Genomic DNA, 12,251 nt, shown 5'->3' with positions numbered 1-12,251 from the left:
GCGGCACAACTTACAGTTATTACATAAATATGTACAAATTTGGTTTTATAAGTAGAAAATCGAAAAAAAAACATTTTTAAGGGGTGGGCAAACGTTTTTAACTGAAAATGTTTATTTTAAAGAGGTGGGCTAACGAAAAAATTAATTTTAAAGGATGGGCAAACGAAATTATTTAGTTTTAAGAGGTGGGCAATCGAAATTTTTTATTTTTAAGAGTGGGCAAACGAAAAAACTAATTTCGAAGGGTGGGCAAACGAAAAAAATTAATTTTAAAGGGTGGGCAAACGAAATAAACTAATTTTAAAGGATGGGCAAACGAAATTATTTAGTTTTAAGGGGTGGGCAATCGAAATTTTTTATTTTTAAGAGTGGGCAAACGAAAAAACTAATTTCGAAGGGTGGGCAAACGAAAAAAATTAATTTTAAAGGGTGGGCAAACGAAATAAACTAATTTTAAAGGATGGGCAAACGAAATTATTTAGTTTTAAGAGGTGGGCAATAGAAATTTTTTATTTTTAAGAGTGGGCAAACGAAAAAAACTAATTTCGAAGGGTGGGCAAACGAAAAAAATTAATTTTAAAGGGTGGGCAAACGAAATAAACTAATTTTAAAGGATGGGCAAACGAAATTATTTAGTTTTAAGAGGTGGGCAATCGAAATTTTTTATTTTTAAGAGTGGGCAAACGAAAAAACTAATTTCGAAGGGTGGGCAAACGAAAAAAATTAATTTTAAAGGGTGGGCAAACGAAATAAACTAATTTTAAAGGATGGGCAAACGAAATTTTTTAGTTTTAAGAGGTGGGCATTCGAAATTTTTTATTTTTAAGAGTGGGCAAACGAAAAAAAATAATTTTGAAGGGTGGGCAAACGTTAAAATGTAATATTAAAGGGTGGGCAAACGAAAAAAATTAATTTCAAAGGATGGGCAAAGACACCTAGGTAAACTTGAATGTCTTATATTTTCTAAAGTATAAATTTTTTCAAAATTGTAAAGGGTGGGCAAACGTGGGCAAACGATGTTATTGCGATTTAAAAAAAAAAAATTGAAAAAAGTGAAATTTTTGATCTTTGAAAATTTTCGAAAATTTCAAAATTCTAAAGGGTGGGCAAACGTGGGCAAACGAAGTTATTGCGATTAAAAAAAAAAAATTTTGAAAAAAGTGAAATTTTTGATCTTCGAAAATTTTCGAACTTTTTCGAAAATCCATATCTCAAAAACTGGACGTGGGCAAAAAAAACTAATTGGTGGGCAAACATGGGCAAAAAATGGGCAAACGATTCCAGCTTTTAAATTTCAAAAATTCGATTTTTCCGAACCCAGCTTCATTGAGCTGCCACCGACGCCTAGGACATTTTTAAGGGGCGTGACCGGACGGTAGGCGCTGGGTAGAATGGGTGTGGGTGTGGGTGTGGAAACTTTGAACAACTTTGACCAAACACCCAGACACGCGCGAGAATTGCGCCAAAGGAGCTCTCGGCCAAGAAGGACCGCGCAAAGGAACCTAATGAACAAATGAACAACGGACAGATATGTATCTGCGTTTGCATATACACGGTGTACATAGTTACGTACAGATGGCCGAACGCTTCTGCTGGGGGGGTGGTACGGATGGGTGGGGCAGGAGAAATACTTTAATCTCAAGGGCACGTTTCCGGAAATAAATAAATAAAGCTCCACGGCAGAAAGCAAGACAAGGCGAAATGTTCTTCTGCTCATAAAGCAGAAACTGAGAAGAAAAGCTCATCGGCATAGAAACTCTTGACGTGAGCTTGGGAAAAGAAATTCTTTTAAATTTTAATGATACAAAATATTTGCACAATTCCTCGTGCGCATATATTTTCATATATATTCCACAGACCATTTTCATCATCTTGAATTTTTTTTTGTTTTGCGGTCCGTCTCTCGACTTTTAATTAATAATTTAAAAACCTCACCCCAAAGAGGCGAATCAAAATTCATCTAGAATGGCCAATTAAAAATTAAATTTAATCAGAAATAACAAAAGTAGCAAAAGTTTATTGTAAATTCGACTAAATTCAGAATTCAAGCGAGTGCCATTTTTATGTTCGAGTAAAAATAATAGTAAACATAAGCGAAGTAAATGTTTGCTTGCTGTTATTTATAATTAGTTAAATGGTAAAAAATATGCGGAAAAACGCTAACCCAATTTGTTAATTATACGGAATGGCAATGAAAAACTCAATTTGGCGCGAGACCCAGCAGAGTCTGTAATTAAAAAGAAAACTTTGTTTTCCCAAGTCATCGATAAATCAAAGTGAAACAAGATCCGAACCCGGCTTTTCCTCTAATTTTGCTTATCCACAGAACCAAATCGCAGCTCGACAGCTGACGACAGCTGATTGATGATCCGCAAAATTACAAATTACACACAAATGCTATCCAGAGCCTGGAATTTGGCAGATAAAAATCGTAGACCCAATTCACTTAAGGCGTTGCACCTTATTTGTTTTCGCCCAAACGAATGAAGTTGATTGATTGTGTTTCATTACAGCCATGAATAGGGCCGCAATTAAAACAGGAATCAACAATATAAATGTGGTCATAATGACAAAATTTTAACATGCGAGATTGGGATTCCTTTTTTATGACAGTGGCGTCCAAAAGGTCATCAGATTCAGCTCCAATCGTGGGAAATTGAACAGCAGTTGCTACGCACATTACTTCCTACTTTCGCAGAGCAAACAGTGAAAATGCTTTTGAGGAATATCAAATTTCCGCTCCCATTGAACGCAGCTTGCGATGCCTGTCAAAACGCGGTGAAAATGGCCAGAAAAGCGTCTTTCATAGATGATAAGAATCTGGAAAGTTACTTTGTTACTTACAACCACCAAAACTCATTATCGGACATCGTATTTTGTGCGCTCAGAAGGCAAAGCATTCAAGGCATGCTATAAATAATATATATTATAATGGAAATGTCTCAGTAGTCCGTCGGAATAGTTAGAATTTGTTCGCTGCACCTTAAGCACATTGCATTACATATTGTAATCGTAGGAATGTGGCTCGAATTCGTAACGCTTAAGCCGCTCGTAATACTGGCCAAAGAAAAATCCTTCCAACTGGTAGGTCTTGTAGATGCGGAAATGTCCTTCGCTCATGTACCGATTGTTGAACGCCCAAATGCAATGGTTGGGAAAGGCGAATATGTAGCTCTGCCTGCCCCTGGTGTCCATGTCACATGGCGCGTGCATCGTGTTCAGGTCCATGGGCATTTCAGGCAATCCTCCTCCTCCGCGCTTTATGTGTTCAGGTTTTGAACTTGGGGCAGCAGCACCCTCTGCCGGCGCTTCACCCTCCCCAGTTCTAGCGACTGATCCTCTCGGCTGTTTCTTTTCCAGTGATCTGGCTACTATTTCCGGGATCTTAGGTTTACATGTGCTTAGCAAGACTTCAAGTTAACTAGTATCGGTAGACTTACCAGGATTCCGCATAAAATGAACAAAATTATTGAATATTTGGCTAACTGCATTCTGGATTTTGTGGTGTGTTGTGTAGAGATTTTGTAAGTGATGTAAGTGATTTCTAGAGCAAGGCCACCTTAAAAAGAATATTCATTCAGTTAGGTGGGCCATTGCACTCCAATAGCATAACCCTTTTAAAACTTTTTCTATTTTTGTTGTATGAGTAAATGTTTTAAGTAAGGTACTCGCATATATGCGATGAATTTCAAAGTATGAAAACTACAAAATCCTTGGCTCAGCATCCTCCGCTTGGAAGCGAGAGGAAATAACCGGACGCTGACAGCTGAAAGGATGTCGGGATATCAGAGAGGGAACGAGCAAGGACTCGCCGCATGTAAAGTGACAGCCAAGTGTCACATAATGGCCAGCGTTGATAATGACCAAGAACCGATGCCACATCGATTCACCCGGCGATTCGTGATGTACGAGCCAAGCCGGGCAGCTTTTCAAGTGTGAAAATAATACGACAGCAGTAATCAAGGCGCTGATGGCAGAACTAACCTCTCACACATGCTCCCCATATTGATTTCATGCTGAAAGGCTGCAGGAAATGGGCTAAAATATCTGGCGGAAATGTTGAACGGAGCAGGGAGGATGTTACCAGCCCAGAGGGTCGTTTGGGTAGCTGATTGTTAACACATGTCAATGGCTGATAATTGCAAGGGGTCTAAATCGAGGGAAGAGTTCAACTTCCAGCCACAACCCACGCCGAATGCATGACAATTGTTTTGACACACATGTTTTGACATTCGGAGCGAGACAGCGATAGGGACAGGAAACTGGCACTGGTAAGGACGAAACGAGAGTGAGCCATAGCTCCTAATGGGCGATTTGGTCCAAGGATATCAAGAGCACACGCTACGCAAGATAGCAGCTGCTTTTGTACGAAAGGGTAAAGGCGGGAACTTTTTCCAATGCTCAAATAAATCTGGCCATTAAATTTAGATGATTCTAGAAATAAAATATTCAGCAATTTTTCCAAGGCGAGAATAAACCCTCTCAAAACCCGTCCAAGAGTCTTGTTACCCGCCTGTTTTGTGGTTTCTGGCTTTCGGTTAACCCGGGCCAGTCAAGGAAGATGACTCCCAAGCCACACACTTCAGCTGTCATTTTCCTGGCAGCGCTAAATACCTTAACTGTTAATTTTGCATCCAATTAAGCTCGGCAATTTTCGAGGGTCCAAGAAGCCATTTCTGCTTATGACATCTCAAAAGCCACCTTATTCTCAACCGACCACAACCCCAAAATCCTGGCCTTCCTCTCGAGCAGCGCGGGCGTTTAGACTGCGAGTGGATGGATACATGGAATGCAAATATTTCCCCAGTGAATTGTGTGTACCTGCCGGAGATGCAATTCCTGGGCAAATGGGTCGCTTAATTAAAGCCAAGCACAAGGAGCCCAAGGAGCCTACTGGGTGCAGTGAGGGTCTGTCAGTCACTCAAAGGAGGCAGCGAAGGACGGCCGAAGGATTGACGATTGCCCAGGAGCACAGGTAGCTGATGAATGTGTCTGGCTGGCACCTTTGCAATGCCAAATCCCTATCGTATAGTGCTGGCCACAAAAGTAGTGATAATTTCTGATTATTAATGCCCCTAAAGTGTTATCTAACTAACAATGATTTATGAAGAATATGTAGATTGGCTCTGTCTTATTCTTCATATATCTTAATGGGTTTTTGGCAAACAATTCAGCTTAGCACATGTTCATAGATCATAACATATCGATTTTACCAATCCTATATTGAAAGCGCACCAATTATGGTCGAGACGCATAATTAATTGTGATGCTATCGCATATGTATGTGCGGCTGGCGGAGCATCCTTGGTGCATATGTATATGACAAGGATGCTTTTGGCCAGGATAAGTTCTGTGTTTCGCTGGCGATAAACCACGATACCGGCCCAAGTTGCATACCGGCTTGGCAATAACTCGTCGCTGTCACCTAGCCTCCTCCTGCATTCTGCAGCCTGCAGCCTGCATCCTGCTGCCTGCATTCCCATTTGCGACTACAAGCGCATTCCATCTTCGACTTTGCCAATAAAGTGAAATATCCTTCCACAATCTCTTCTTTCCCGACTGCACCCCACGTCGCCATCACATCGCTTTGTACTCCTTCGTGGCTGCTGTGCTGGCACATATTTTCGCCTGCTGTGCCAGCAAATTTGTTGCAGGACTCCAGTGCTACAAAAGCTACCGCTGCAGATACACTGAGAAAAAAGCTGTTAATTCTTAGGAATAAAATAAAATAAGGCTGTAGATTTGTAACATGAATGAAAAGTGTCAGGCATAGCACGTCCAGTTTTTTCAGCGTGCAACAATAACTGCCTCTGAGGCTGTAGCTTTAGCTGAAACTGCAACTGCAACTGAATGTGGAGCCACACACAAACCATGCATTTCTGTTTCCTTTCTTTGCACCAAGTTGTTTTTCATTTTCATTTAGTTTTTCCTTTTTTCGCTTTTTGCACGAAGCGCCGCGACCCTTTTGTTTATTTGCGCTCTGTCGAATCACAAAAACTGTAGCGCCATCCGCCATCAGTGTTGGTCTGGACCCAAAGGGTTGGATAAAGATGCGAGGGGCGATCGGGCAGAGCACTGGATGTGGATGTGGATGTGGATGAGGATGGTGGATGGATGGTGGATGTCGATGTGAAAGTGGATGTGGGCACCTTGCACAAAGGCGATGGCAGCTGCACGAGTAACAAAATGTTTTCATGCCACAGGGTGTGCAACAGAGATGGTAAGGATACTATTGCGGTACAAGAGTCCAGTCTATTACGTGGTTAGTATAGAAATGCGGCAATGCGGCTAATCAAAAACTTCGTATTAAAATAAATTTGATAACACTTGATTTTTATTTGCGGATTTTATCGCTATTATGATTTTGCTGTACCTCGCTAAGCTAACAAGTACCTAGATATGTTGCACGGTGGAATTGCAGCTCAAAGGAGCGAAGTTGGGTGCTCCCGTGGGTGGTGGTGCCACTGGCTTACTGCTCACGTATGTGCAGTTATAAATTGCACTTCGTGCACCACGATTGCCCGCTACAAAGATGCAGGGAAAGATCCAGTGCATCCGCAAAGAGAAGGCGGCACCGTGGATTTAATCTTGCCAGCTTTTGTTAGTGCCGCTTTGGCCCAAAGCCACGAGGGTTAAAGGAGTTCCAAAAGTTACGCAAAGGGGTTGCAAGCAAAATGTTGTAGTAATAGAATTACAAAAAATACCGAAAGCTTGGCTATAATTAAATATTTGCGCGGCCACACATTGAAACGCGAGTGAAAACAAAATTAAGCCACATTATACCCGTTTCAAAAAGGGCTAAATTCCGAATTAAATTGCTCAATTATACATTTGCGGCAACAAGGGTCGCCGGGCGATAATTGCAACAATAAAATGCACACAGCGAGGGGAAAAAAATTATAATTGATAAAAGCTTAAAGTGCAATAATAATACGCACATAAAAATAAAAGAATAACCCAGTGAAATCGCCGATTGCGTGGCCATTCTGTTTTTCTGCTTTTCCGGCAGAGGAGCATCGCATGCAGCTGCATTAATTTGCATGGAAAATGCAGCAACGGGGCTGAAATAATTGCACAAAGGGGGCGGGGCTGCATCGATGGTTGCGGGATATCGATGGCCCAGACATCTAGCCCAATGCAAATGGAGTATTATTGGCAAGCATTATTTACTTATGCATTAAATGCGATTTTCAACTTTATTTAACCTCGATTTTGAAACTGGCATGTTGTGTGCCATACAACATGTTGTCGCTTGACTTGTTTTGATTTCGGCCAATTTGGGAATGTAAAACAGGAAGTTCTCTGATTATTTTGCTTATCTGGTGTGGAATTGGGCAACATGGATAGGTGTTTGCACTAGGATTTAATTGATATTTTAAAATGAATCAAGAGCATGTTAAACAAACAATTTTTATGATATAAAACCCACTCAGTCAGCTTGTTAACAAATTTATATCTTTTTAAGTTGGAAAAAAAACAGCTAACAGGATAATTAAATGGTCTAGAAATGTATTGCCAATGCATTCATCACTCAAGTTTATCTCACCTTATTTAATTAGCGCTCTAGCCATGAATGAAGTTTCCTCGGTACGGATAAGTCTTGCTCCATCTGTGTTTTCCCATGTTTTCCGATTTTTTTCCATGTTTTCCCATGGAAGCGTGCAATTAGGGACGCGGATTGTGGTCAGCGTTTGCGTGGCGGGATCGTGTTCCATCAACTTGACCATGGCAACTTGTCAGCGCTTCCGTCGCATCACCCGCATCGTACTGTTCGTCCAGCTCGTCCTTTTGGTCCCGTCGTCCTCGATGCTGTCACATTCGTGTGACAAATGCGCACTTGGCTTAATCAGATGGAATATGCCCTGGCAGAGGGTATAATCACTTGGACAATCAGCTTCTTTTTCTGTGGCTGGCATTTTTCCTAGAGTAATTTCCTTTTTGTGTTGGCCAGGAATCGCGATTCTTGCCTCTAATTAGTAGCCTTTTTTCGCCGGTTCTCCGGTTTATCCTGCAAATGTTTTTGGACGAGTTCCGAGATTGATGGTGGTACATTTTTTATGCACGAAGCTGTCTGTCTTTTGCAATGTGATCTGGACAAATGGACGGGGTGGCAGTGGGATCTGGTTCTTGGCAATTATTTCAAAGGGATTGCATTAATTAGCTAAAAACAAAAGCTAGTTATTTTCTGCTGATGCTGCTGAAATGGCGCACAGAGGCCATTAAATGCTGTCAGCTCTGGCAAAAACAAGTTTGACACGAAAATTGGATTGCTATTTGTGCATTACATGCATTTTCAATTGTATTTGCCCACATGCATATTATATTTGTAAAGTCCGTGTGCATAGCATATGCAATTGTAAAAGTCAGTATTGGCTTAAATTCCAGTGAGACCCAGCGAATTGAGAATGATATGAAAATTGTTTTCCACCTTCGATTGCTGGAAATTACCATATTTTCACAGCAAATAGAAAAATAGAAAGCTGCGCATGAGGTGCAAAACCGGGGCAGAAGTGCAATTTTTACTCCGCATTTTGGGTTACTTTGCAGCCAAAGCTCGAAAAGATGCTAAAAATTGCAACGGAATTGCAAATGCTGTTGACACTTGCACAATGCAAACAATTGGCCCAGCCAGCGGCAGCTTTTCCCCCGCTTTCCTTAGTTTATTCTCGCTGTCACAAGATTTTCTCCCTTCTTGGGATTTGAAAGTTGTGAGTTCGGGTTTCTCAGGCAATTTTCATGTTTACGTAGGTTTGGGCAACACTTGATTGTCTTTTGGGCTTTGACCAAGGAAAATAGAACACTGTTTAGGTGGCAGGAAGTTTTCCACAATGTCATTCTAGTTACCTTTGCATAATCATGGAAAAGGTATGGGTAAGACGCACTCTCGTTAAGTTTTATATTAATACCCACTTCAATTTCTTGTAAACTAATTTCCGTTGGGAGTATGTCATCGAGTACTGCATAAATATCAACATACCTGATCCTTGGCGTGTGGCCATAATTTTGATCGCCTTTCCATAATCATGGGCTTGGAGCACAGGAACCGGATGTGAACTAAGTCGAGCGTAAGTTCTTATCCGATTTTTCTCATTTGTGTTTGTGCAACATCTGCAGTTGGTAGTCCGCCCCACATATACGATACGATTGGCTTGCAGACTGCGGCTCATAAATCATATTTGTATTTGGATCTCGTTCGCCTTTCCATCCCAATTTCCTCGGCGTTTCCCGCAGCGACGACAACATTCAATCAAAATGCTGCAAAATCCCACAAATTTGTTATTCGTCACGTATCCAAAAAGGGAAGTTGAATGTGTGTAACTGTGCTCTTTTTCCAGAGAGTGTGTGCGGCATTACGTATACGCCCAGTCAAAAGGCATTTACGAAAAGAGTTTAAAGCCAGCGCGGGCATTTAAAGTGGCATAATATGTAAATATGGGCATAGAATAATGTGCATTACCCACTCCGCGGCAAAAGGACTCCCTGCGAAGCCAACATATGCCCCATACGTTTGCCAGAGACACAACTTATCAAGTTTACACTCAACTGAATATTTAGAGTCGCTGTTGAGTCGAGTTTCCCCCATTTCATTGGGGCCTCTCGCACTTCCCTTCTGCGCATTGCTTATTAAACATTAAAATGATAAGGAAACGGAAAGGAAGGGTCTCCTTTTTTGGTTTTCGGTGTGTATGCATTGGGGTTTGTGTTCATGTCTATCATTCGGGTTTCCCCTTCTTTTCTTGAAAGCCTCTTTTTGCTGAATTCTAGAATAAACCAAACTGTCAATGAGTGCTTTCAGTCGGTCGACTGCTCCTCTGGCATATTCAAAAGGATTCATTAGCTAAAACTCAAATGGAAATCAAAATATAAGCTTAGGCTTTGCTTTGAGTAGTGTGTTGTAGCTATAACACAATTCTCCTGAGACGGAATTTTGCTCTATCATACTAAATCTGTTAAATGGACCAATTAAAAAGCAAATTTGTAGTAGTTTATTCCCATCGAGCAGATTGATTGGCGTTTAAATCAATACTAAACGCTCTTTTCAAGGGATTTTAGTTTCATGCTTAAGCCATTAATCGTTGCGACATTACCCTATACCCCTCATATGCTAATGCCTTCATTCATATTTTCCATGTCGCAATCATTTTGTGCGATGTTCTTTTTAGCAGCTCTGCTTTTTGGTGTGTTGTTCTGTGGCATTTCTGTAGCCTTGATTGCAAGCATTTGCATAATTTAAGAAGCCCTCCGTCTGCGTCGATGTCTTGAGCTGGCAAAGCATGAAAATGGAAATGAAAATGAAAATTCCAGGCCCTCTTCCAAGCACATCCCTCGCTGCTCGCTGTGCAGAAATTATCATATCTTTTGAAGCTCTGTTCTAAATTATTAACGAAATAAATAGCGAAGGCAGCCACGGCGAGCCAAGGCGCCCCAGCGCCATGGGAATATTGAAAAAGTTTCGCATTTCCATTCGCCATTTACGAGTCACCATTCGCCATTTACCATTCAACATTCACCATTCACCATTCTCCGCCTTCCATTGCCGTTGCAGGAGTGACCAGAGCGGAGGACACTGGGTGCTGGGAGCAGAAGGATCGGCGGCCAAGCGACGACAATCGTTGGTATGTCCACAGCCAAAAGGCTGGTGCTCTCGCTACGTGGACGCAAGAATTCGCAGGGCAACTCGGCGACCTCCTCCACCCGCCTGGTATCCGCCGGCACCTCGCCCGGCCATGAGCTGGATGAAATAGCCGTGGTCTCGGGCACAGGATCCAGCAGTCACCACTTCTCCTATGGCGGCTGCCTCGCCACCGGCGACGCGCCCTTGCCGCGCTACTCAACAGGTGAGTGCGCCCCAACTATCCACCATCCAACACCCACGTGTACAACTTTGGCCTCCAAATGCGAGAATCTAGCACCTGAAAGTCACCAAATGTAGACCCACCACCAATTACCAACCACCACCACCTGCAACACTACTGTGACCTTTGTGAAAACCCTAATGAACCCGCCTTGCATGCCGTTAGAAGTGTTCCATTTATGTAATTCACACTAGGGGACAAACCAAACTAGTAGCTGCTAAATCGGTTATTTAGAGATGAGAAAATTCTTCTTTGGGATTGCCGTTCCATCATAGATATTTGAAAATTTACTAAGATGTATAGCTAGTACTTCGTCTTTTCAGTTGCTACCTAATATATTTATTTCGCTTATTTTTAGATAGCATATTTCTTTTTGAGGATGTTTTGGTAAAATCCTTCCCTAAATGCTTTATAGGATCTGCAAAAATCTTTGAGATCTAAGAAGGCCAACAAGCGAGAGTAGATTTGGTACTGGTAGTCTGCTAAAATATGGAAATCTGCCGCCTAATGAAAGCGATGGAGATTTGATTTGAGAAAAGCGCCTTAGCGGAAGGGCATGATGCGAGCGGCGAGGACAGAACAAACAAATAACAAACAATCTTGGCCAACCTAATGGCAGCTGTTGTTGGCCCTGCGGAATAAATCAATCAAATGACAAATATGCTTAGGCAATTGTCAAGCCAAGTGGCTGCCTGGGTTTTGGCCTAATTTCATTCGGAGCGGAGCGGCGACTGCGGTTGTCTGTTGTTTTAGCCAAAGCCACATGAGCGTCGAGTCCTTCGTTAGTTTTCTTGTCACATTTTATAGGGCGCATATGTGGCAGCGCTTTTTCCCCTGCTGGCAGCACGTTTCTCGTCCTGGCTTACAGTTAATTTTGAGTGAAATTCAATTTATCATTGAGCGGGGCATAAATCCGCATTTGGGCCACTTTGGCTCGTTACGGACACAGAGCACAGAGACTCAGGACTCGCAGCTTAGATTTATTTCGGGCGATCCTGTTTGGTTGTTTGCCTGTCGCATCGCATTTCCCACGACATTAGCAAACTGCCTTCAATTTGTCAGCAATGAAACTTTGGCTCGCCTACTTACTATCGCACTGTATTCGCCATGCATTTAATGGCCCAATGTTGTGCAGCACATCGAGAATTTAGTGGAAGTTGCCTTGTTTATTGGCCAGAACTGTAATCGACATTTATCGCCTCTTTCATGGCAAAGACTTGGCTTTAATGTCTGCCCACGCTTTAACGCTCTCATGGAGCGGGGATGAAAAAACAGAAGTACATAGTATGTAGATGGGTCCAACCTACGAGCGTACGAGACATGGGCAAAAAGTTCGTTTGCAACTTTTGCCATATTTTTCCACAGTCCCGAATGCTTTCGACAATTTTTAGTACA

General features: G+C 42.0%; 2 protein-coding genes across 3 annotated transcripts in view; one reads left to right on the top strand and one right to left on the bottom strand.

Annotated features, from left to right (window-relative positions):
- Window positions 1–12,251, top strand: part of LOC117136869 — a 59,242-nt gene that overhangs the window by 12,862 nt on the left and 34,129 nt on the right. For both annotated transcript variants that reach the window (XM_033297970.1, XM_033297971.1), the window contains exon 2: window positions 10,547–10,838. In XM_033297970.1, the coding sequence (XP_033153861.1) occupies window positions 10,619–10,838 (220 nt within the window). In that variant the 5' untranslated portion in view covers window positions 10,547–10,618. The remainder of the gene's footprint in view (window positions 1–10,546; window positions 10,839–12,251) is intronic.
- On the bottom strand, window positions 2,854–3,545 carry LOC117136872. Its single transcript, XM_033297974.1, has 2 exons — window positions 3,441–3,545; window positions 2,854–3,384 (listed from the first exon to the last, which is right to left on the bottom strand). The coding sequence occupies exons 1-2, from the start codon at window positions 3,489–3,491 to the stop codon at window positions 2,998–3,000; spliced, it is 438 nt and encodes a 145-aa protein (XP_033153865.1). The 5' UTR covers window positions 3,492–3,545; the 3' UTR covers window positions 2,854–2,997.

The sequence above is a fragment of the Drosophila mauritiana genome, chromosome 2R, assembly GCF_004382145.1.
Source record: "Drosophila mauritiana strain mau12 chromosome 2R, ASM438214v1, whole genome shotgun sequence".
NCBI classification, from domain to species: domain Eukaryota; kingdom Metazoa; phylum Arthropoda; class Insecta; order Diptera; family Drosophilidae; genus Drosophila; species Drosophila mauritiana.
Note: the sequence above shows the minus strand (reverse complement) of the source record. Positions and strands in the feature narration are given on the sequence as shown.